The 27,145-nt window shown below is 30.2% G+C and overlaps 2 protein-coding genes across 2 annotated transcripts in view; one reads left to right on the top strand and one right to left on the bottom strand.

Annotated features, from left to right (window-relative positions):
• Positions 1-5,972, top strand: LOC113512892 (putative protein tag-278). Its single transcript, XM_026896849.3, has 6 exons — positions 1-1,184; positions 2,116-2,333; positions 2,409-2,553; positions 3,341-3,584; positions 3,913-4,118; positions 4,389-5,972. Exons 1-6 carry the CDS (start codon positions 537-539, stop codon positions 5,844-5,846), a joined length of 2,919 nt encoding a protein of 972 aa, XP_026752650.2. The 5' UTR covers positions 1-536; the 3' UTR covers positions 5,847-5,972.
• The window catches only part of LOC113512920 (organic solute transporter alpha-like protein), a 22,211-nt gene continuing 1,004 nt past the window's right edge, over positions 5,939-27,145 (bottom strand). The window contains exons 2-7 of the mRNA XM_026896881.3: positions 20,855-21,003; positions 15,419-15,567; positions 14,325-14,417; positions 12,389-12,485; positions 10,066-10,312; positions 5,939-8,999 (exon numbers count right to left, since the gene is read on the bottom strand). Of these exons, the coding sequence (XP_026752682.2) occupies positions 8,794-8,999; positions 10,066-10,312; positions 12,389-12,485; positions 14,325-14,417; positions 15,419-15,567; positions 20,855-21,003 (941 nt within the window). The 3' untranslated portion in view covers positions 5,939-8,793. The remainder of the gene's footprint in view (positions 9,000-10,065; positions 10,313-12,388; positions 12,486-14,324; positions 14,418-15,418; positions 15,568-20,854; positions 21,004-27,145) is intronic.

The raw sequence follows: 27,145 nt of genomic DNA on the forward strand, positions 1-27,145 counted from the left end.
TAGTTAGTGAACAAATATTGACTGAAATGATGATGATAAATTGAATTATTATACAATCAGAAGTCTCTCACAGGTAGTTAGATGCACAGACTCGCCACAACAAGGTTCCATTTACCCCTTAAGACAAAAAAGCACTAGACTTAGAAAAACTATAACTGCTAATGTAATTCATAGAACCAAGGTCACTTTCTCCTGTGAGTCCAACAATGCTTCACCAATGTCTATAAAACTAGTCTTGTCGGAAATAACCTGAGTAAAAATAAAATATCGGCAGAGATTCGTCGAAGCGTTGCGTTGGCGGATAATATTGAACATGTACTTGCTATCGCACGTCGGTCGCTGCGCCCCGCATCTACGTAGCTGATGAAGGAGCTATTTTGGGAAACGTCTGCCTCACAGTATACGCGTGCTAATCCAACAGTCAACAGTTCTTTGTCTTATTAAAACATATTACTCGTTACCTATTTTAAAGTCGCGCACCCTCAACCTCATTTCAGGCGGATGAAAGTGCGTCTTGTTTATAAAAGTATTCCAAAATGGGAAACGTACTCAGTAGTGCTTCAGCAAGGGTACGTGCAACCGAAAACGTCATAAGTGAAAATCAAACAATGGACAATATGTGTGATTCTAACGAAACAAAAATAAATGAAGACATTGAAGAATTCTTCGATACTATTGATGAAAATGAATTAATTAATGAAGAGAAAATTCGTGCAAAAGCCAAAGAAGACGAGATGATTGAATTCCACAAACAGCTGGATATGAAAAGAGAATTAAGAAAACAAATTTTGGCTCGGCATAGAACTGAAAAAGAAGAATTAGAAAAATGTTTAGAAAATGAGAGAAAATCTAAGTTGGATTTATATGAAAGTAATAAACAGCTTCGTGAGATTCTGATTAAAAATAATATTGAAATACCTGAACAACTTCAAGAGAGTCAAGATAATTCAGAATTAACAAATACGATACTCCAAATGAAAAATGAATTCGAAAAATTAAGATCCAATAATAATAATTTAAGAAAAAATTTAGCGGAATCGAATAGTGCACTACAAAGCGCATTTTCTGATATTGCAGATTTAAATTCACAAAATACAGAGTCAATTAAACATATTAATGCATTAAAAGAAGTTGTAACAGTTAGCAAAACAATGATAAATCTTCGTGAACAACAGTTAAACGAGGTATTGTGTTTACATGCTACTACAAGCTTCCCACTACCAATCACGATCCTCTTCTCGTAAAGGAAGAATAAGCATTTATATCAATATTATATACAAAAACCATTCTTTCACAAATTATATCAATCAAGTCAAATCATACCTAATTTTTGGACATAACAACAAATAAACACAATATATTTTTTTACATGGATTTATATTATGCGCAATAATTTGTACAAAAACGCATTTTATCAAAATTGATTCCAAATTTCAACAAGCATCAATATCAAGACAGCTTGAAATATATTATTTGATATTTAAATACCATGTAATAATATGACAACGACCTGTAAAACATGTGCCATAGCGGTCAGGGACCGCTGACGCTGGAACGACGTATGTACAGTTCCGTCTACATGGTCGTTTATTTTATTGGCATTAGATCTTGACAATTTGCCAAATTTAAACACAAACTCACTCATATTTATTTAATCAAGTGCACAAATCGTGTAATTGTGATGCCATTTTTATATACGCCACAACCAAATTTCAAATTAAATTGTTATTTTGCTTATTATTTCTAATAAGTAGCTGCATGAATAGACATTATTTTAGCACCAATGCGTATATTATTGTGGTTCGGTCTGTTATAAAAAATACATATCCAGACACATAGTAAATAATAAATACTTTTTTATGTAACTTTAAATGGCAAACAAGCTTACACTCCGGATGATAGAAAGTGGTAACTGTCGCCTATAAACATCTACAACAGTACTAACTGACATAACAGAATATACTGTATAGCCCATGATACCTACTCTAATAGACCTTAAAAGTTCCAATAAAAAAGGGGTCTTAATTATACTATCTACAAATGACAGATATTACTTTCTAAATTCTTTTATTGTTAATAAATATTAAAACCATTTTTCTTGATTTTTTTTTATAGTTAAAAGATAAACTAAAAGAAATAGAGCGGTCACTAGCTGATAGAGAAACAAATATGTTGTCCACCGATTTAAGACAAGAATATGAACGCCAATTGCAAAATATTCGAACCTTGCGTGGTTTATATGAAGAACGTGCTAGATTGTCGGAAGTTACAAGACTGGGCTTAGTCCGTGAACTCGAAGAGCAGAAAATACTACATCAAGCGGAATCAAATAAGTAAGTATGGTGGTTTAAAATAAATTTTTATTGTAAATAAATTACTTGTAATATGTAATATAAAATTCTTTACAGATGTAAAAATCTTGCTGCCAAAGTGGAAGAACTAGAAACAACTGTGGATTCACTACATGAAAAAATCGATAATAAAAACGTTCAAATAACTACTTTGCAAGACGAAACACGTGGGCTAAAGGCTGAAATGTCCGTTGTAAATAAGGTAATTATGATAAGACTTTTAACAAATAAAGAGTTTTACAATTCTACTTTTCATGCTACACAAGTAGCAATCTGCAAAATGATACGTCTTACCTAACAGTTACAATAGAAGCGTCAGTTGCGAGCAAGACTAAATTATAAACTACTTTACTTGCTTACTTACATTTTCCTGTAACATGTTATCGAAGTTATACTATAAAATTTATGATAGACCAGCTGTGTCTCGAGGCCTCACCTGTGGTCGTAATGTAATGTTCAATAGCTTATACTCTTCCTCAAGAATTGAGCTATCAAATGCAAACATATTTTTTTCAAATTCGATTGTTAATTTCAGACAAACGTTCAGACAAACAAAAAAACTCTTATATATATACACTATCGGGACTTAACGCCATGAAAATTTTTTGCAGGAAAATAATATATAAGTAAACAACAATAAAGTTTAAAATTTACTAATATATCTTTTCCTTTTTATATGTTAGTATATATGTATATCAGATGATATACTCGTATACCGTCTACAAACGAAATCATACTAATTGTATTTATTTTTTTATATATATGTTATTCTAACATCTTTAAAAACTCTGTTACCTCATTACCAAAAAATATTATAGATCATTAAATTATCATCAATAATATGTAAATAAATATAAAAAAAAAAAACTAAAGACTTCGAAACTTTAGAAATATGTTCTATAGAAACTATATATTCGTGCTATTAAAAATACCGGAGAGAGTCTACTATAAAGTTTAATATCAAATAAAATTTTGTACCTTAATTGCAGTTATTCTCCCAAGTGTTACTTGGTTATAAAACCAAACAGGACTTGGATAAATTAGTTCATCGTCTTGAAGAAAATCACGGATTGTTGACTCATATGGCAGAAAAAGAAAACGGTTCTGAAGCATCTACAGCCTTACCAAAACTTCTTTTGGAACTAGTAAGTCAGGTCGATGAAGGGGAACAAAAAATAGTCAATGAAGAAATAGAAATAAAAGAATCACCAGAGATATCTACTGAAGATACAGGTATTTATTCAATACTAGTTTTTACCCGCGGCTTTATTTACGTTAATATTTTGTTCAACATTTCTAATTAGTTTTGTAGAAAGAGATATAAAATAATTACAAAAAGAAAAAAGTTCATATAAAAATTGTTCCTTCCTTACCCCACCACTATAGGTTTTTCGCAAGAAAAAGCAGCCTATAAACATCTCTAGGGTCACATCTATCAGTATATCAAAATTCATCAAAACCAATCATAATCAACTAAGCAATTTAGTCGTCAATGTGTAACAAACAAACAAACAACTTGGCATATGTATTACACAATAATAATACAATTAATTTCTTACAGAATCTGTAAATACATCGAATACAACACCAGAAGAGATTGTACAAAATCTTCCAAAAGTTTGGAGAGTATTAATGGAGCTCTTGAGTCATCAAAACGTTACTGATGCTAACCCTTCAGAAAAGGTCACAACATGTTATAAATCAGTAGAAACAAAATCAGGCTCTGTATTAGTACCAAGTGTTAGTCAAACTTATATCAGACTAAAAGTAAGTAACCGTATTTAAATCCTTTTGTATAACTGCGTGTACTTATTTGTAAATAGTTAAGGATTTTTTGTATTACGATTAAATTTTTGATATATTAAAAAACTCACAACAACTTTTTGAGAGTACAATAACACATCGTTGGAATATTTTGATCAAGTGCCAAATTCGTACGCAGAATTTGTAAAAAAATATATTGACGACTTTTAGTCACTAGTCCATTAGTATACGGAATCATAAATGCAAATATAAATATTTTTATTCAATTTACAGGATTTAATAATTGAAAAGTTAGGACTGGTCAAAGAAGTTAATAGAATGAAACAACTTAATGTACATTTAGAGACCCGTCTAGAAGAACAAGAACGAAGACTGTGTCTTGTCACAGCTGAACTAAGTAAAACTTGGCATGTCGTTGGGAGACTACGCCGACATCATCATCAATTGCATACACATGAAAAAATTCTAAAATATGAATTACAACAAAAAAGAAAACTACTTAATGAATTGAAAGAAGAACTAGAATATTGTCGTGAAAAATGGATTCAGGCTCGTGAAAAGAATTCTCAATCAGAAAGAGACTGGAGAAAACTTAGAGCTGAATTTTCAAGCAGAAAAACTAAATCAGGTTCTCCTTCACTTAATAATTCCGCTGAAAGTGGCTATAGTGACGAAAGACCTTCAGATGACTCATCTGAATCCAATGATGAAAGTGAATATATAACAGAATCTCTATTAAGATGTAAGAAAAATAAGAAATCTTTTGAAACTATATTGGATTCCAGCACAGATTTCAATCCAGCAGCTGAAAGAGAGGATCCAGTTAGTGATATGCTTGATGTTGCCGATTTACCTTTGGATAATCAAGATGATAGTCACAGTGAAGATGTGTTTAAAAGTGAAGCAAGTAAAACTTGCGAAGAGACTGAAGATGAAATAGGTGACATAAACGATTCATGTATTGAAGAAACATCTCATAATAGTACGACTAGTTGTATAGATGTTGCTTCTAATAATATTGAAGAGAATATTGGACGATCCTCACAAATAGACCCGTCTAATATATCAACATTAATAGATCCCAAGGAAATTTTGAAAAATATAAAATTACAAAATGAAAGACTTGCTAAAAAAGATGAAAGGTTGGAAAGTTTAGAGAAAAACAGTGCAAAATTAGTAAAGAAAACACAAGATACGGCCAAATTTAGTGAACAAATAAACAACACATTGGATGAACTTATCAATCGACCTACAACAAGCGTATGTGCTGTAAGTAATGACCATACGGTTATTGACTCTAAAATAAGAAATGATAGTCCGAACCTTCAGAATTCAGAATGCGATTGTCGTGAAGTTTTAAATAGTACCTCTAGCAATCTTACTGATGATGAAGTCCTAAATAAAGAAAAGCTTGATATACTTCAGTCTATTCAGAGAGAAAACCAACCAGACATCCCAAAACTAACTAATGATAATGCCGAGCCTTCAACATCTAGTGAGATAAACCATGAGGCAAGATTTGCTGCAAGAGACATACGTTTAAAAAGATTAGAAGAACAAACAAAATCACTTGTTAATAAAGTAAACAAAACAACCACTAAAGGTGTAAAAATACATTACAAATTGGAAGAATTACACAACATTTATGGTTCTGAAAGCTCACGTTCTGGGACACCGTCTGAAGAGAACGAAGACAATGTTCAGAATGACGAAAATGCCTCTGACGTTTAATATGTTACTAATTATTGTAAAATGAATATTATTTAGCATATTTTAATTATGATTAATTAATTGGTATCTATTAATGTAAAAATAAAACTATATTTTTAATTTACAATAAATGTATTGAAAATTCAATTTTAATGATCATTTAAAACACATCAAAGTAAAAAATATATTAAAATCATAATCAGGTACATCAAGTGCTTTCAAAACTACCATTCTTCTGGCTGCATATGACTGAAACTATGCAAATATTTCTCATAGAGCGAAGCATTAACAACGGTGCATGCTCAGACTCTAAACACGTGAATGTTAGTATCCCGCAAGACTGTCTGCTATCACTAACACTGTTTTTTCTGCACGTCAACGTCATGTTGCCGAATAATAACATTTGCGATAATATGCGAATAATAGCACAGGAGATGCCACTTATACCGGCCAAGCAAACGTCTCGCCGGTACACATTGGCGAGTGGCGGAACAGGCTTGTGTCTGAAATTGAAACTTCACTTTATCAGATTTCGATCTGAGGCAAAGAAAATCTTGTATTTAACCAAGAAAACACAAGTCTGCGTGTTCACAGCAAAAAAAGACTCCATTTGTCATATCTCTTCAATTTAAGAACACTCCCCTTGATATTAAGCTAAATCGGAGGATCCTTGGCATTAATATATCCAACAGCGTCCAGTTATGCGATCATTTGAAAGAAAAAGCTAAAATAACAATAAAAAAAGTTAGGTAATCAGTAAAGTGAGACGCTATTTCACGCCAGCTCATCTCTTATAATTATATACAATTCAAATCCATACACACATGGAATACTGTTCTTACGTCTGAGCTGAAAGCACTGCAATATTAGCTTCTTCCATTGGACTGTATACAATGCTGGGTGACTCGGATTATTAATGACCAACGATTTGTCGATCAACTCGAACCACTGGCATATTATTGCGTATTTTCTACGTCTTTAATCGCGTATATCATAGGAAGTTTTCCGAATAATTATTCTGATTATTGCCAGGTGCTGAATTTTATCACAGCAGTATTTCCGAACAGATATGATATTGTAACTCTTAAGAAAGAAGCATATTCTTTCATAAAAAGTCAGCAACACACCTACAATTTCTCTAACATTGGACGGTGGTAATTACTTTTCATCGGGTGAGCTGCATACTCGTTTGCCCTCAACTTTATAAAAAAAAAAACAATACCTCCATAACTTAAAGGAAAGTTATGACCTTAATTTATTACAACTTAATCCAATATTCGAAATTTATGAAATCACAAATTAATATCACAAATTTTTTTATAATGACCATACCATATATAACGTTGATGACAATGATTACAACTATGTAAGTACCAAGATCTAGAGCCTGCATAAATGAAAGATATTTGTTACTTCGTCCAGGAGAATAAAAGTTACCTGTGTGTTCAACGCGAAGGTATGTTCTCTTGCATGAGCGCGTGTATATAATAACATCAATTGAATATACTCTATTATGACACAAAAATAAACACTATGGTTTATCCGTCGTTTACGCAGGCCATAAATGTAATGTGATATAATAACAAAAGATAAATCAGTTACTTTTTACATCTATCGTGACATTATGAAAAAATACATATTATCGAAAATTTCTAAAGATATCTAAATAGTTATGAAAGGTCACTTTTTCTATACAACCAAAAATCGACGTCTTTTTGGTTGAAGCTGTTTTGTTTTCTAAAGAGAACTTACGTGTAGTATGAGTAATTTCTAAACCTAACATGCCATTACTAGTAGGTAGGTAATTTGGAGCATATTAATCCATTTCTTGCAATACTTTTATTAAAATACGACATGTGACCTCCTGAGCGAACACGGAAAGAATATTATCCATGAATATGATCAACCGAAAAGAGAATACTTTTTACAATTGACCGCACTATGTCTCACTAAAAGCTTTTTCACGCTATGTTTAAAAGATCCGAGATTATAAATGAAGGAAACACGTATGTACGTATTTTATATGTACTTATTTTAGGACGAATACTTTATTTACCAATATTAGATAATTGTTTATTTGCAGTTTAGCTATTATTGTTGTTGTCATAAATTCAACAAGCTTCAACCAAAATGTTTTTACATATCGTACCATTTACTTAAAATCTGAATTAATGGTACATAGATACGATTACTATTTATTTTGTTCTTTAAATCTATTTAATTAGCATAAACGTAATCAACTCTTTTTAAATGATCAAAATTTTTATATAACATATTTTTATATTACTAGGTATCAACTAGAAATGTCAAACAACATGCTAACGCCTCAAATGATAAGCATCTCTTATACATAGGAATATTAATTATTGAAATCACATAATATATTGTGACGCCCATAAATGTACACTCCATTCATACATTCGTTGTCATTCCTAAGGAATGTTATGCCTCTTGTATAAGAATTTACATAAGTATCTACCTATCACATTCTCAGTTTAAGGTGGCAAGCACTATTATATAATCAGGGCTTACACAATAATGTCGTCGATGTTAACAAATTACTATCCTATGTGATGTAACCAAATTTATCCTTCAATTACCTATTGACCTAGTAGGCAGACTAAAAATTCTATATGAATCATAATAGGATTCATTTCGTATAACTCACCAAGTTTAATAAGCCTCCAGCACCGAGGACTTAATACTAATGGACTAGTAATTTTAATAGCGGTTTATACTAAGTTAATCCTATTCTGATAAATGTAAAGCGAATCATAAAAACCTCCTAGTTTTTAATTTAAATTAAAAAATAAACCAAGAATAATTTTTGGAAGCGTCTATCAGTGGTTTTTGCAAAGACTTTATGCCATCCAAAATTCTGTTCAAATAACCTTTTTAACAAACCTTCCATTTTTCAAATGAGTTTGTACTATAAAAATTGAATCTAGAACTAATCGGTTGGGTTGTTTTATATATCACCGTTATCTTTAAACGATTTGTTGTCAATACCACTCTTGACAGCCTTAACATCAAATACTCCGGATATATCTTCCACAATAGAAACCACCGCGTGTTGCACTTTATCGACCACTTTCCCTGGCGGTACGCTGTATAGTCTCCAAGCCCATATGGAGAGTAGTAACATTTGCATAATTGTTACACAGTTTTGAACGACTGAAAAAAAAAATATAATTTTTGCAAAGTGAAGTAGTAAATCACTAAATCTCTATAACAAGTCAATTCAAAAGACCCAGTAGTTGGCTTAATGTTTGAATCCTTTCCAATAGTCTACATTAGGAACCCGAAGACCTGACAACGCTCCTCGAGGTATTTCGTGTGGTTTTTAGTGGATAAGAGTCCCACACAACAATTCTGCCCTCAGTCCGGCAGTTGGAACGTTCTTTTGAAGATTTTCCACACGTTAAAAAAAAGAGTTTGAATTTACTTAAAATCAAATCTTCGTAATAATTGAGATTACGATAGTAGGCTCGTATTACTAAATTACATTCGTATAAACTCAGCGAAAATGGTTTTTTTTAATATTTATATTGAAAAACAAATTGACCATGATCGCCCACGCCCCATCAAATTCTGCTATTCCTGATAACTATGATCTTATGCTTCTATACTCTGTAATTTCACTGCTTGTGTAAATTCAATTAGTCTTATAATTAAAAACACTTATTTAAATTTAACCAATAAATTTTATTAAATGTAATAATGGAACCAACTCCTAAATTTCACCTAACCTTATTATATAAAATATTTGATTTGTTTGTACCTTAGACGAGATTATTTTAATTTATTATTTTACCAGAGGGAGACTTTGTACAAAAGTCGATTGCTTGGGTACCTCTGTCCCATTCGTGACGCAGTTGTGTTTGCATGGCTGTGTTTCGGTTTGAAGGGTAGGATATGGCGTGAATTTACTGGGTACAGAGGTACTCTGGGTACACCTGAGTCCTCAGGAATGGCAACGCATGGGAGGTATCATGGGCGAAACAATATACTCTGTTATGTCCATGGTACTGCTCATGTCTATAGGCGACGGTTACCACTTTCCATCAGGTAGGCTGTCAGCTTGTTTGCCATTCTAAGTTGTATAAAAAAAATGCACTCAAATTTAAATGTCATATTAATATGACATTTAAATTTATACATATAGAAAAATAAATCCAAATTAAGGTAATCAGTTAACAACCTTTTATCAAAGAAACATTAGCGAGGATAATATACTCACGGTTAACAAACACAAATGGATGGAGAGACATGACACATGGCAAGTTGAACAGTCCCGGCAGAGATCTAGCGGTTCCACACTGCAGTTTCACAATCAGGAGCACCAACTGGAGTGACAATAACCTCGCCCTTGGCCTCAGGCCCAAAGACTCGGCCAATCGCACGCACATTATTATCCCCCACATACCAGACAGTATAGATGCCGCGATAAACACTTGGATGTATTTCGTGGCCTGCATCTGTAGTGTCTGAAAGAATATATATAAAATAATGAATATTTAATTATATAATTACAATAGTAAGTTGTTACTACTCTTACTACATCATCATTGAGGGGAAGGGATTGTTAGTAATGCGAACTACCACTCGCATTGTTAGCAATATACCTTGACAGATCGATCTCCACGTGGTCCCCCTGGAAACCATCATGCTGAATTCCAGGTGTATGACTAACTGCCCTGCTCTTTCATTTCTCTTATCATCCCTCACTGGTGCCCCGCCGGCGTATACCGTTAGCGCAGGTGGGATTACCATTCCATTATCATCCATTAAAAAAAACAATATCATCATCATCATCATCTTCATTGCAACCGTTATCTGTCCATTATTGAACATAGTCCTCCCCATAGACTGCCATAAGAAACGGTCCTGAGCCACCTGTATCCACTGACTTCCTACAGTGCATTTGAGATCGTCACTATCTAGTGGGAGGAGTGGGGGGGGGGTTCCTGCACTGCGTTTGCCCGTTTGGAGTCAAGCCGCCAGCGTATACTGTTAACGCAGGCGAAGTTACCATTCCATTATCATTCCATTTTCTGTTATCGGAATAAAAATTATTGAGAACAAAGAATATACTTTAACCAGAGATGAACGAACAAAAATTGTAATATTGAATTTAAGGATAGTTAAAAATTTACAACAGAATGTTAAATAAAAAATATCAACTTCAAAATTAATTAACCCTTCATTTATGACTTCAACACAATACTTGTGACTAACGATCGACAATTATACAGGATAACCGAGGTCATGTCCCCGTTATGAGTTAATAATTAATCAAGATATTATAGCTGGCAATAAAATCTTCTTCATTTAGATAGATATCCAAGGTTTTCATTAAACTAAGTACTGTAATTTCTATGGTTACATTCTATTTCACAAGACATATTATAACGTTATATCTTAATACTTTATTATGCATACAAATATATAAAATTAATATTATCACAATTAATAATTATCAAATCAAGAGTAGGTGTCACATAATATAGATACGAACAAAAAATACAGTAGAATTGAAAACCACCCATTTCTTAAAAATGTAAAACGTAAAAAATTTACCTAAGTATATAAAATATATATATTTTTTTATACAAATTGAAAGAACTGAAAATCGTCTTTAGGTATGAACAGTACCAAGGATCTCAAGGAATATGTTTATTACCGCTTATAGCACCCCTAATAAATATGTAGCTCCTGAGAAGTCGTTAAAGTTTCTCATATCAGAGATTTCTACACTAACCTTTAAACTGAATTAAAGCTTCTCAAAAATTGATCCACCATGGCAGACATACTCGTAAATAAGATGGTAATACCTACGGATGTGTATTATATAAATCCCTTACTATCTTACATTATAAATTCTCTCACATAATAATATCTCACGTAATATTTTTACGTAATTTTTCTCTATTTCAATCATATTTTTTTGTCGATTATACCTAACAAACTTTCAAAACGGAGTTTTTATTACGGTTTGTCGTAACAAATATTTCATGTGAAACATAAAAGGTGTAAATTGATAGGTACAAATTCTTTTGTCACAAGTTGTTAAGTAAATATATCTCATATATCATGTATCTAGAAAGCATAATAAATTATATTATTCTTTCTAACTAGATATAATGGTAATAAATAAATAGTGCAGTAAACTTGACTATATACGTACTTTATCGATTTGGAAAAAATAATAAAACTAACAGCCCACCTGATGAAAATACACTATTACTAAAATAAAACGAGTAGAATAACACATGGCAGAATGTTGTGTCACCATTTTTGTGAACCAAGATGGTAAGCCTCTTGATGAGGATTGCATATTTCTGTCCTGTCATGTACTGACACCAAGAAGAATAACTATTATTAGATCTTACCGAGTCGCTAATAAAAATGATGGATACATAAAAAATAAATGATTGTAATTTATTTTTTATTTATCTAAGATTAAAAATAAAATACATTTTAGAATACAGTAATTAATCTCCGCTGTGGAATAATTATGATTATTGTTATAATAAAATCGAGGAGGAATAAAATACACTTACCATATCTTCCGCCCATAGTATTAAGATAATAAAGTAGATTATTCCTTGAATCACAGGCATCTGCAGTATCAAATAACGTAGCGAAGTCAAATGTTGTCTGGAATCAGATACAAGTAGACATGTCAGTATTGGGTACACTATAGTTAAGAATAACACAATATTATTAACACAGTATGTTATACAATGTTAATATTAGTATTAATATTATCTAACGATTTTGTTAAAGCCTGATATAATAGAAATAGCAATATAGAACGTTGTTTTTTGATGGACTTAAAACTTGCAGTTGACGTCCTACTTTTTTAATTCTTCTATTCGTTTTCAAAAATCATACATCTATAGTTTTGCACGTATGAACTTTTTCTGTAAATATATATAATATATCAGTATTGAGTATACTATAGTTAAGAATAACACACTATTATTAACACAGTATGTTATACAATGTTAATATTAGTGTTAATATTATCTAACGATTTTCTTAAAGCCTGATATAATAGAAATAGCAATATAGAACGTTGTTTTTTGATGGACTTAAAACTTGCAGTAGATGTCCTACTTCTTTTATTCTTCTACCCGTTTTCAAAAATCATACATCTACAGTTTTGCACAAATGAACTCGTTCTGTAAATATATAAAGTTATTTCTGAATATTTCAAGTATTTTATTGCCCCACATGTCTTAAAAAACAGATTCACACAAAGTATTTATAACGTAACATCTTTGTGGCAGTTATTTTTATCAATAACGGTGATTAGGTTATTGAGTGTCACAGTTTATTCTGTGACGACCATGTAAACAACACCTATAAGTGACCGATAACACTTTGCATTATGATAAATACCAAAGTTTTTTTTTTATTTTTTTAAAATAGTGGTAGTTATAAATATTCCTAGTTTTATAATTTTCAATTACGTCTAGGACATATACCTATACCTATATACCTTTATATTAACGGTAATAATTTATAATTGTTTTTGGTTCACAAACTTCGGAGATAAGGAGATTAGTATTTTTTCACTTTATCAGTCAGTTTTCAACAATGTCAGATAATTTTTGCCATTTTGATACGAACAGAACCGAAAATGGTAAATTTAAAAAATAGCTAACGTAAATGTTTTGTAAACAAAGGGAAAATTCGATGTCATTTTTACTTTTTAAGCAGGTACACACAACATTAGAAAGATTTGTTATTGTCAATACGAATTCCATTAGGCCCATCAAATTAAAAGCATTCAATTAAAAGCCTCGCCCAAATACCATAACGACTAATGTCTTTGTTTACAAACAAGTACCTAATTGTTTTCAGCAACATTTATCAACTTCCAAAATTTTTTTAAGAAATTATTCAATAATAACTACAATATTCTGAAATTTTGAAATATCGTTGTATTATTATTATAGTTATATTAAAGTGTTCATGGCGCAGTGGTACGTTACTTTGCGTGTAAACTGCCTAGGTTCGATTCTCAATCGGATGTATACAAAAAATTTTTTTTAAATATTTCGAGGGCGAGATTTATATTTTGAGTTATGTCTTCAGAATTATAATATATATAGTTTTTATAACGTATATAATATGTATATATAGTTTTTTAAAACAATTTATATATCTATTGACTAGTCTTAACCCGTAACCATGACATGAATTCATGTACTCCATATTAATTCACCAATAAAAATCAATCAATACAACGCAGTTACGCGGACGAAATCCCTAGTAAATAAGAGGATTTTGTCAATAGTCGCCACGCTTAGCAGACAGATGGCTTTAGAGATGTTTTAAAAGGAATGCTGCTGTCCATCCCTTGGCCTTCTTAGTCGACTCTTAAGACACCTACGGGAAAGGAAGGGGTGGCCTATTTTATGCTAAGACCGCACAGTTGGTTAAGTTACAGTCTTAAAATTAAAATATGCAAGCTTAAAAAAAACTTACTTTTGTATTCGTGGTCGTGGGATAACACAACATGGCCAGCAACAACATGGTAGGACTCTGGTATCTAAACGATGTTCAGATGCGCCTGCGCGCCTAAAAAATAACACAGTGTAATGTAAACAAAACTTAATTTTCTACAATCTTTCATTTACGCTATTTTGCATTACTGATAAAGCCATCATATATAAAACAATATATAATTTTATTTATAAATAACCCATTTTTATCGCTATAAAAAGAACCACATAAAACTATTTCCTGAAATGCAAAAAACAAAAAATGACGTGTCATAAGTGTCTCGTATGGATCTGTATGAAAAATATAATTTTATATTGATTTCATTTCAAAATATTTTTTATCATGTCATTAACCTACTGCAAGGCCTCCACATAATTCAAGAGACAATATAAGATTAACATGTATGAAATCATCTATTTCAGCTGCTTATACAGGTGGCATTATTCATACCTACCTATGTGTTATCAGTGAGATGAGGTAATCGATTAGAATATCAATTTTTAGTATTGAAAATTTATTTCCTGCTATTTATCGTCGATATTCTTAATTATGTATTTCCTTCTGTAATAATAGCTGCAACTGAATCTATAAGGACTCTATTCCTTTTATTTTTTATGTAATTTCAAAGTGATGGTACTCAATTCCGCCAGCGTTTTATCTGTAAGTCAGGCGGAATCACTATTTCATGTTTAACTTAAAAAAATAAAGTCGCGTTGTTCCATCATGATACTACATATTGACGTAGTGAATACTGATCATGTTAATAGTGTAGGAGGGTAATGTGGGAGGATCAAAAATATGTATCAAGAGTTCTTTGACCCGTTTTGTATATGAGGCCTCAAATGTTATCTTAAGAACCTTTGAAAAACGCACATTCTAGATGGCGACATTATTCATTTATACATACAAAGAGAAATTGAAAAATTTAGAGCAATCACCAATTAAATTATGACTAGGTAGTTGAAAAATACTTATAGTATTTAACTATATTTAACAAATGATTTACATTTGTTAAGTAGTTCCTACATTAGTTTAAATAAGTACCAAGAGTGGAACTATATATTTGTTTACCATACCTGATAAGCATATCAACGCCTCCACATTCAGCTATAAGCATACGGAAGTAGTGGTACATCGCTATCATAACGACTTCTTGAGCTATAGCCTCGCATAGTATCAGAGATCTTGGAATTATGATAGCAACTAATGCCGAAGCTGTCACCACCTGAAATAACAAATGCGAAATGTTGAAGTCATATTCTATAAATTTTTTTAATATGAATATATGTTAACGAATGTAACAAATGTTTAAAATATTGTATTTTGATAACAGTAATATAACTTATTATATTATATATTGACGAGAGGGAGACTTTGTACAAAAGTCGTTTGCTTGGGCACCTCTGTCCCATTTCTACCGTGAAGCAGTTGTTTTTGCATAATTGTGTTTCGGTTTGAAGGATGGAATATGGCAGTGAATTCACGGGGTACAGAGAAATAAAACCTGAATCCTCAGAAATGGCAACGCATGGGGGGTATCATGGACGAAACAATAAACTCCGTTATATCCATGATACTGCTCATGTCTATAGGCGACGCTTACCACTTTCTGTCAGGTGAGCCGTCAGCTTATATATATATATATATATATATATATATATACAGCTTAATATGGATAGAAATTGATACCTAATATTGGTACTCAAAAAAGAAAAATAGATTAATATATAGGTGTGTTGACCTAAATGATGGTAAGATCACGTGAGATATTAAATATAATAGTTACTTGGTTTTAACACGTGTAAGTGACAGATTCTTATCACGATTATTAATTTGTTTATTTGAGGGCGCTAACAAAAATTAGATAACGGCAAATATCTATAAACATTTTTATAAAAAAATGTTTTCTATGCACTACATTTGGTTTTTGTCATTTTTATGAACATTTGTTCATTATACTTTGTCATTGATTTCTTCAATTAAATTGCTAAACCGATTTAAAGAAGTTTGGTATTCATATAGGCACTTAAAATGCTATATTTTAATAATTTGGTACATAATTATTCATTGGTAGGTTTTATAAAATTTTATAGTAATATACTATAATATATATATATATATATATATATAGTAAAAAAATAAGTTGGTACAAGTTGAAAGCACATAGAATTCAATTAAGAGTTTTAAGAATAATACCGATTAGTTAGTTACCTATTATTAATAGAAATATGTGAACAAAAGCCCAGGTAAAAGCAAGTATAGCTAATTTTAAAATTAGAAAAAAGGAAACGGGTAAAATGTATAAACAAAGGACTGTATCTACGATGTACCAAAGTACGCTTGTCATTATTGTTTTCACTTATTGTATTAGCTGAATAAGTATAAGCACTTACTCAAGTAGTTTTCATTCATAAAATGAATGTGTAGGCAAATGTATAGTAAAATTTGTTGTTCTATACTTGGTATTATTTATTTTAAACTTTTAGATTGTTTACACATCTTTTGATAACAATTTTAAATTTGGTATTGTTTATGAACAATATTGTTATTTGGCATGTATGATGAAGATGAAGTATTCAAAAAGATTATACATATTATAAATTACAAAATAAGTAATTACAAATATATCAACAGTATTAACGCCATTTGCTAATAGTACTACATTATCAATAATCATTTAACATTAACTAAATTACTTTAACAATGAGAAACTAATTAACATTATCATTTTAAATATGTAACAATAAATTAATGATGTTAGCAGAATGTGGTTGCTATTATATTATTACGATTATTATGTTTACTAAGGTACTGTAGCGTTGTTCGACCTAAATGATCATTCAAATTCATTATCTTTATCGTGAAGACAAACAAATAAACAGGAAGACAATGGCGTCTTAGCGTTCTGAATGGTGGCAACTTTCTATTACTTAATATTGTATTGTATTGTAAAATCTTTATTGTACATAATTTATATTGGATACATTAAAAGTTAATTAATACGAAAAAAATATTTTTAAAATATAATCATTTATCATTACATAATCATATTCAATCTGTCATTCACAATTGCATCTGTAGACTCCTAAAAAGCTATAATATTTTTAAGAATCTTTGAGGTTCTTAAAAATATTATAACTGTTAAATGGATGAAAATCTAAACTTAGATAAAAATAAAGACAGTACATAAGAAAACAGAATATTGGAATACAAGGAAAAATATTATACGAGTCAACAGTTAGGTGTTATGTCGTATATGATACTTAGATTATAACTACGTTATCCTATGAAAGCTAAGGCTATTATAGTCTGAGATAGAGCAATTGAAGGAAAGTAATGAACAATTAAACATATGAATAAATAAAAAGAAAAAGGGGAAGTCTACGGCAAGAAATTATTACTATAAATAATGAATATTCATTCATTATTTTGTCCTTGTTGTGTTTGTAGTTAGTTACGTGTATAACGTGTCGCAAAAATTTCTCCCACGGCATACAAATAGCACATCCAGGTTGCTTAAAACAATCACAATTAACATAAACTTAAGGACGATAGAAGATGTTCTACGCATTGGTGCTTACCTACTTGTGTTATTAATTTATATATTTAAATATTTATTAATGTAGAAATTATAAAATAGAACAACGATAAATATTTCTATTTATAAGTTATAAGTTATATATAAGTTATAAGGAAATGAACAGAGGATTCGATATATTTTGATGTAACGGTATAAAATCCCAATTCATACCGATAAAAGAAAGTGTCATGCTTGGATACATTCGAGTACCACATCACTGTTATTATATTTCAAATTATATATGCTGTTATTATTTTGTCTTGAAGGATCTAGCCAAGCTCTATATATCTATTTAGTGTAGTTAGAAATAGGAACACATTTGAGATTTGATACGTGCATGTTGCGCGTGGTTGCTAGATATTCTGTTATACCATAAACAAGAAAAACTTTTTTTATATCCTAAAACGACAGTTATCTTTTTTATTTTTATCAATTGCAGGTACTATGCTTGATCTATGTGATCAATAATGTAGGCTATCAGCTTGTCACTTTGCAAAAATATCTTATGAATAATGCCCAGAGATTGATGACTCATATGGAAGGTAGCATAGAGCCTTTACTAATAGTTAATCCTCAAATGTTGGAAGTTACTTACATAATAATGGTAATGGAATTAAACAAAATAACTTAAAAGTACTGCAAATTATTGTCAATGCGACAATTTATTGATAGTTAACCTACAAAGACATTACGTTAAAGAGCCGTGACATAATGCCCTTAATTTGTCATTATCTAATTGCCATTTATTCCACGCTATAATGGGAAATAATTTTATCTACATTCTTGAACGGTCGTCCTCATTTTAAAACACATAGTGCGCTGCAAAATTTTCTTTAAAAACATCTTATATTCTTTTTCGAGTATATTTTTAGAATTACCTAACAATGTATTATTTGTTTTACTGTATATTTTGTCTTTATCTATAGGTACTTATATACCAAAATAATATACTATTTAATAAAATCTCTGAATTTCTATTAGCACAAGGCAACGATATTATTGATTACTATTACTTAAAAAGAAGCAAAAATTTCATGATGTTACATATTTACGATGGCGAATAAAATCAGACTATCATATAACTACATTACTTAAATATTTAGGTTGAACATTATACTCTATGAGGTTGTGTTAAGGTTCAGATATTGTACAATTAAATAATTTTGCTGACTAAACAAAGGCACCTACGTAGTAGTATTCAGCAACATGTTTCGAATTACGACACTGTACCAGCGCGGCTTATGCAATAATGACCCACAACCACGTAGTGGCTCAAACAGCTCTCGTATTTAAAGAGATAACCTACTTACACACATTTCTTATTTGTACACCATACTTTAATTGTCAATGCTCTGTATGTTTTAATTGTAGATAGGTAAAAAACAATTGTGTAATTACAAAAACAAATATTGTCAGCAATGTATTTATGTGTAATTTACATTCTACAATGTAAGGAGTGTTAAAACGAAATTATTTTAAACGTCATAATTAAATAATTAAAGCTTACTACTGAGGTCATATGACGTAAGCACAGTTTACTTAGCAGATTAAAGGCACACCTTCTTTTCCTGTTATAAAATTAAAAGTGTAACAGTTTCTTTTGCCTTTTCTTTTAATTAAAAAAAAAAACAAAAGCACTTTTTTACACAATAGAATCACAGATATACTGTGATTCCGTGTACCCCTCATGCGTTCACATTTCTAAAACTATACTTTTATGACTCCGTACCATGTAATTTCGCTATCTTTTTAATTTCAACATAAACAGACATACTGTTGCCTAGAGATTTTTATATATTACATTAGAACATTTATTAATTAATATTACCAATATTTCTATCTTAATGTTGTAAACAAACAAAAAGCAAACCTATTTCAATGCCTTTATATTTCAATTAAAACAGGAATATAAGCACAATTCCTTATAGATTTTTATATATTCCATTAGCTAATTTACTGATCAATTTTATTAATCAACACCACAAAATATCTGTAGGAAAGTTATATACCTGAACATTATATAACATATGTATCTATACAATATTATGCATAAAAAGCCTTCTTTGGATGATATAATTGATTATAGAAATGAATGATAAAAAAACGTGTGAAGTTTCTATGAAGGAATTATCTAAGTGTTATCTAGTAGCTAGTTATAACTATACTTTATTTAGTATTGGTTTGTTTTTACTATAATCGCATCTAGTTGCTGACGCATACTATAAAAGAGCAAGAATGAGTAACACTAATGTTGAGTAATAACAAATATATATTTATTTCAATGTTTTTTTTTTTTATACAGGTAGAGTTTATTTTCATTAGTCTGAATAAATTTTATCTATCTTCACACTATGTAATTTACGAGGTAATTATGGTGTAGGCAGAGAGAATGTACCATAATATGGTAATGCCCTTGACTCGTATAACTCTTTCATAAGTCTTTTCATCTACGCTAGCTGGTACTGGAGACTTCGCTATATGTTTCTACAGATAATAAATTTTAGATAGTAAATCGCCAAATAATTTGTCAACAAAAACGTCCTAATTTTTTTAATTGGTGATTTGATCGTATAAACAGTCCTTTTTTTTTATTTATCACAATAATAGGAATTCTTTCATATTCAATTAACATTTAAATACTCTGAATAAAAAAAAAAGAACTTTACGTCTCAAGTAGATAATTCATTTCATAAAACCAGGACTCATCATTTTGCCCATTAACTGACCACTGCTGAATATAGGCCACTCCTTATTGGGAGGTTTATTCTATGTGTAGACAAATTGATTAAGTAATAATTATATGTGTATTAATAAAAATGACAGACAATTCTAATAATTTAGGCAACAAAATATATACCTACTATATATTTAAATTACTTTAAAATTTCTAAATAGTTTTTATAGATTCATTTTTAGAACTAGTTTTACTTACCGGGTATACTGTTAAAACGATAGCTACGTTGTTGATGCTTTCGCGCCAAAATTGAGATGCGGAGCGAATCGTCAAGAAGTATAGTGCGCATATCACAAGCAACACTACGGCACCGCAGGACCAAAATAAGCATGCGTAGGGTTGTATTGCTAGAAAATAAAAAATAAGTCTATAATATACAAATACTTATTTTTAAATAATTAGGTAATTACTTGGTCCTCAAGACATCGAACCTATCTGTGTCTGAGTACACTATCTGAAACATTCTAGAGAAAACCATCATTTCCAAAGTAGATTCTAGAACCTAATTTACCTACGCATAGTAACGCAAAAAAGGTGATACCATTGAAAATATGATATAATTACATATATAGTTTTTATACCTATATAAATAAAATGTCTTCATACAAATGCATCGAGAAAAGCGGGTAAAACTTTTTCATATAATTTTGCGTCATAAATATAATACATAGTTCTGAGTGATTCCTTTCTAACTTCTATATTTATTTTATCTTATAAATTCTGGACCTTTTTAATGCGCAAAAACTCATTTTATTTATTAAATATAAATAGGCCAAGATATGTTATGTGTGTTAGTATATAGAAAATTAATAAGAAAAGAATTAGCTAATTTGACAATTAGCTGACAAAAAGTTGATCCTATTTTGAGGCTCGAAGCTCTGTCTATATAATCTAAGCCACTAACATATATCTAATAAAGTTACTTCAAGTCTTACGTTACTTTTTTTGCGTAGCGATGACAGCTCATAGAAATTTGTAACGGTCTTGACAGTCATATTGTAAAAAAATCTTGTACCGTTACAAAACTTCCTTATAACGGCATTTCTTACTAGAATTAATAGAAATAATGCAGATTTTTTATTGAAAAAATAATATAAATTAAATCATCAAATTTATTGATACTACAACAATAAGAATGGGTTTTAGTGTTCGTATTGAAAGTCATAGAATAAAACCAACCTAGATTTTATAAAACTCTATTTTAGAAAAAGTTTTCGTCAATTTGTTATTTTTACCCTAAAAAATAAGATTTTTATTTTTTAGTAAATTGTCATGTTTACATGTTATCTAATATTTATTATAAATAATATGTATTCAGCCTAAACCAATGTTATCTATTGACTTACCTATCCTATTTAAGTCCACGCAATAGGCGGTAATCAAGATTAAATAAAGTAAACAGAATATTTGTTATTATTGTAAATTTTATCAACATTCGTAATTCTAAAAATGAACAAAAACAAACAGTTATGTGTCATACAAAAACAGATTGTGTTTATATTCATAAAATTACAATCAATATTTACTTGTACTTAACTAAAACATTGAACAAGATAATAACCCTTCCTTTACTTACAGAAATACAAACACAACGAATAATTAATGGTTAAACTAACTTACGTTGTAACGTTTGACCATAATTATGTGAGAATTTGCATCTTAAGAGATTTATATAATCACTAGATAGTTTTCTATGTAATAGGCATCAAGCACAATTTTAGAGTCAATTAAAAAAAAATAAGTATTTAAATGACATTCTTAATTATACTACAGAGGGCGCACTCTCACACTGTCGCTTTATTATTACCTTAGAGTGAAATTTCGTAATGTCTGATTTATAGGTAAAACTTTGCAATCATGACACAGAATTTGACTAAGGATAAGGTTATAACGCTCTTCGAATGTAACATCTCATATAATTATTGTCAAATGTCACAAGATAAGTTTCTTAAACCATTAATTATACTTCAACATTGCATCCTCGAGAGTTATATAATCGCTAAGTAGAATGTTTAGAGCACATAATAAATTTTAATACAAGAAAAGAAAAAGGTTATTAGAATAAAGATTTATTAGATAGTATCCTACAATCACATATACTAGAAAATAAGTGTACAATACTATAACTATAATATTATTATTGAAAGACGGGCTTTTTCAGGCAGAAAAACCTGTGACACTGTGACCTTTCCGTGATCTTTTGTGTTCGTCCTTTTTAAAGTTCGGTGCTAATTCCTATCAAGGATAGGAATTTTAAGATGTTTTCTGTAGCAACGTTTTTTATCTCCTCAGGATATAAAGTGTGTTTTCCAAAGGAAATATATCATTTATATATGAGTAGACTACAGACACAAATTAAGTGCTACAGACTTGTGCTTGTTTAGTCTGTAGTGTCCAGTAACAACCCTTGTTAATTATATAGGTATTAACTGTCTACTTTTTTTAATATTAGCTACGTTAATAACATGAAAGTATTTTGATACAGAAACAAAAGTACGGTTTTCATGGCACCGTATATCTAATTAATGAACAAAATATTTACTTCATAAAATGTGACTCCCTAAATAAAAATCAGTATTCATTAGTTAATCTAGATAGTATTATAAATGATTTAAGTAAGACTTCAGTATAAAATATTGTTTATTTTTAAATATAATTAATTAATTATCTTCAAATTTAATGCAGTTATGACTGTTTTAAGGCACATTGGTCATTTACAAATGGCCTTCTCGTCGGTTATTGCCACAAGGGCATTAAGAAATTAAATACCACCGACTGGTCTCGATATCCGTTGCAACTATATTAATGCACTGTATCGATTTATCTCGAAAAACATTAATACTTAATTTATAAATATATTGTTATCTATCTGTTTTTTTATTTTGATTAATATATATTTGAATCAAGGATATGCCTACAATTGTTGGTAGTATTAACTTTTGCCATTTAATGAAATTTTAAGTTTTTTATTAAATATAAAATTACTTGACTATTTTACAATTTTATTTTTATATTATGCTTGCTACCTTATAGCATTCACAATGATTTATATCATTATTCATATGCAATTAAACAGATTTTTTTTTGTAATTTCTAAAACAAATTTTATTCGGATAATTCAATTTTGCAGCGTTGCCAATTGTGAATACATTTCTCTGTTTTATGTTAGATTAATATTTATAATTTATATCACCTTCATATTGTTGATTATGTACAATTATCTATTTAATTCTAATAATTACCTATCCGAAATTATTTTACGTGGTAATAAAAAAGCAATAGGTCTATAGGTAGATAAACCTATTGCCTACATTTTTCTGATAACTACATATTAAAAGCAAGAGACAAGAGGAAGGATCACTTTCCAGGCAAATAATATTCAATAGACTAGCAAAACAAAACCTTGAATACTGTTTTGTGTGGTAATAGCGGTAAGATGAATAGAGAAAATAACAAAGCGACCATTAGATAATAACTAAGCATGTTATTTTATCTCATTCAAAAATTTCCCTTTGTAAAGATTTACCGATAATTCTTTTGTGTTATATGTATCCATTATTTTCTAAAAGATTAGTATAATGTGAATGAATTTGTGATTGTATATTACGGTAATTTTTTTTAACAGAAATACCAACAACAATGAAAGCGTTTCCAATAAATGACCAAGTTGTTTACCCCGAATTCAATGTAAACAATAAGGTTAACTTTCGTCAAGTCAACCTTGTCGCAGCTTCAATTTTATTCATTTCAGATAATTTATGATGGTAGCAACAGATATATTAAAACAATTCTGTTCTGTGTTATGCACACACAATTTGTGGTGTATATCGTAAACTTGCACGAGTTTTTATAGTAATAACTCTTATGTGAAAGGGCGGTAAACGAGCATGTGGTTCACCTGATGGTAAGTGATTACCGCAGCCCATGAACACTAATAACACCAGAAAGCCGCCAATACGTTGGCGGCCTTTTAAAAAGGTACGAGTATAAATTATTTTTTTGGACGTCCCCACGTCGAATCTATTAGGAAATGCCACAGTAGATAATTTGTTTTATATTTTTACAATATGTGACATACATATACTGTATTTATACATATAACTATATAGAAAGACAGCTAAATCTGTAAATTCAAAGAACCATAAACTTCCACGTGCTTTAGTCTGGTATAGACTTATTTCCGTAAGTTTCCATGAGTTTTATTTAAATTCGTTCAGTGTCAAAGTTTAAATATTTGTTTAGTATTTGGCCGTGAAAACAAAAAATAGAGACATATAAATAGAACACATAAATGAACGCAATTAATTTTCAATGACCAAACTATAGAACGTTTATACAGATGTGTGGTAACGTCAGTTTTTAAAATTATATTATTTTGCAATATTTTTAAATGATTATTTAATTAGTATTTTTATTAGCGAATTAACGGTTTAATCACATTACTAATTGCACACAAATCTACCACAAACTGTTGAAAATATTTGCTTTTGAAGTTTTCAAATATAAATTTGGATAGTTTATTTTTTTTTTTTTACTGCATAATTTACGTTTATTTAAAATACTATAAATACTATATAAATACTTGCAAAACAAAAAATATTGTAAACTAATTTTATGGTATAAGTCCGCAATTTTACTTATTCTTTTCTTAAAATATCTGTATCCTATAATTTAAGGCTTTACTGTACAATAAAGTGTTCCAAAGAAACAAAATAATTTTTACCCGCGACTTCGTACGCATAGCTGGGATAAAAACCTTCGTTCTACGTCTATTCCAAATATGTATTATTGGTTTTATCGTTAAGACACTAAAAGGTATCAAACTCATTTTCCCATTTATAGCAATAATACATTACATAATATTTTTTTTAAATAAACAGGTAACTACCTAATGCATATATTACTTCACTGCTACACTTTGGTGTGAACAGATTTAAACATAATGCAATAAATAGCCGCCGACTTTTGTCGTCGAACCGAAACCTTCAAACTAAAATACAACGCACGTATCCGGGCTTTGCGTTAGAAATAGTTTAACTAAAACGAATTATACATAATTGTACCAGGTACGTCATAAAAACATTGACGAGACAAAGTGACTGGTATTGACAATTTTTTTTTATACTAATTAGAATGCCAATCAAATTGACAGACCACTTGATGGGAAGTGGTCAGTAACCGTTGCTTGTGACTTGAATAGTACCATGAACATAACAGAATACGTTCTAATTGACTGTAATGTACCTATAAACAGCAGGTACAATGGTATATTCGTAGTAATACTTTATTCTTAGTAATACGTTGTATATTATACTGTTTAATATCTAGGATCATAGCTAAATAAATTTATGAAGCCTTTATGCCATTTTAACATCATTATAAAGTTTTAGTGTCGTATAAAGTGTATCGTTATAAAGTGGGATCAAAGCGCAAAAGTAATAACTAGTATAGTATTATATTATCTGTGGTTATAATATTGTTAGGTCGGTACAAGAAACTACTATTATCATTATATCAGCTTTTAACTGTTCATAAGCTTTGTGAGCTGAACATAAGCCTACCCCAAAAGGAGAGTTTTACCAGTAGTTGTCACGCTTGACCGTGGGTCGGCAACCGCAGTTAGGCTTTTAGTGATATTTTAAAAGGGACGCTGCTGCCCATACCTCTACCAGTAAGTTCCCTTAGTCACTTCTTACGCCACCTACGGGAAAAGAAGAGGTGACCCATTTTATGCCGGTATCTACATGGCGAATATACACGAAACTACTATAGAATAGAATAATAAAAATGTATTATTTTATAAAGATATGTTGGTCGTACTTAACGTCGTATTTGAAATATAACTAAGTAACAAACTTTTTTAATTTACAATAATAACGCGCCGTTATGATAAAAACTTTAGCGTATTTCAAATTACAAGATCTGGACTTTTAAAAAAAGCGTATAGTGTATCCTCAGACGAGTCTTTTGCTCATAGCTGAAAACTCTACTCGGATCCTGGAATGGGCATCAGAATATTTTGTGCGGTGGACTGCTCCCCATCCCATAAATACGCCTATGGATAAAAACGGCGTTATTATTGTAAGCTTTCTAAATTGAGTTCGTCTAAATTTTATTAATTTAAATGAGTCTATTTTGATGGCTAGGCATATGGTATTTTCGACTTATGTTTTTTATACCATTAAGGTGACAAATAAGCATACAGCTCGTCCTATTATTTTTAGGTTTAGATACAAGGCAAGCGTTCAACCATTGGATAGGTATTTAAAATCCCGCGAAGACAAATTTACACGCAGTTTCAACCAATTTAGAATCCACGATCACCGACGGTCAAAATTAGAGTAGCAGATAGACCACTAGGTCTCTTACAACATTAACTCGACCAAATGAATATTTATAAAAATGTTTGGCTTTAAGATGTTTATTTGGTACTCAAACATTCTTTTACATGGTTAAGCGCATTTAAATAAAATTTGGTAAGTACTTTAA

The sequence above is a fragment of the Galleria mellonella genome, unplaced genomic scaffold, assembly GCF_026898425.1.
Source record: "Galleria mellonella isolate WM207_F2 unplaced genomic scaffold, CSIRO_AGI_GalMel_v1 utg23, whole genome shotgun sequence".
NCBI lineage: Eukaryota > Metazoa > Arthropoda > Insecta > Lepidoptera > Pyralidae > Galleria > Galleria mellonella.

Excerpts from the sequence above, each read along its gene's own strand:
- LOC113512892 (XM_026896849.3), top strand. The coding sequence starts at position 537 with ATGGGAAACGTACTCAGTAGTGCTTCAGCAAGGGTACGTGCAACCGAA. Across the intron at positions 2,554-3,340 it reads AAATGTCCGTTGTAAATAAG|TTATTCTCCCAAGTGTTACT; the intron begins GTAATTATGATA and ends CCTTAATTGCAG. Across the intron at positions 4,119-4,388 it reads AAACTTATATCAGACTAAAA|GATTTAATAATTGAAAAGTT; the intron begins GTAAGTAACCGT and ends TTCAATTTACAG.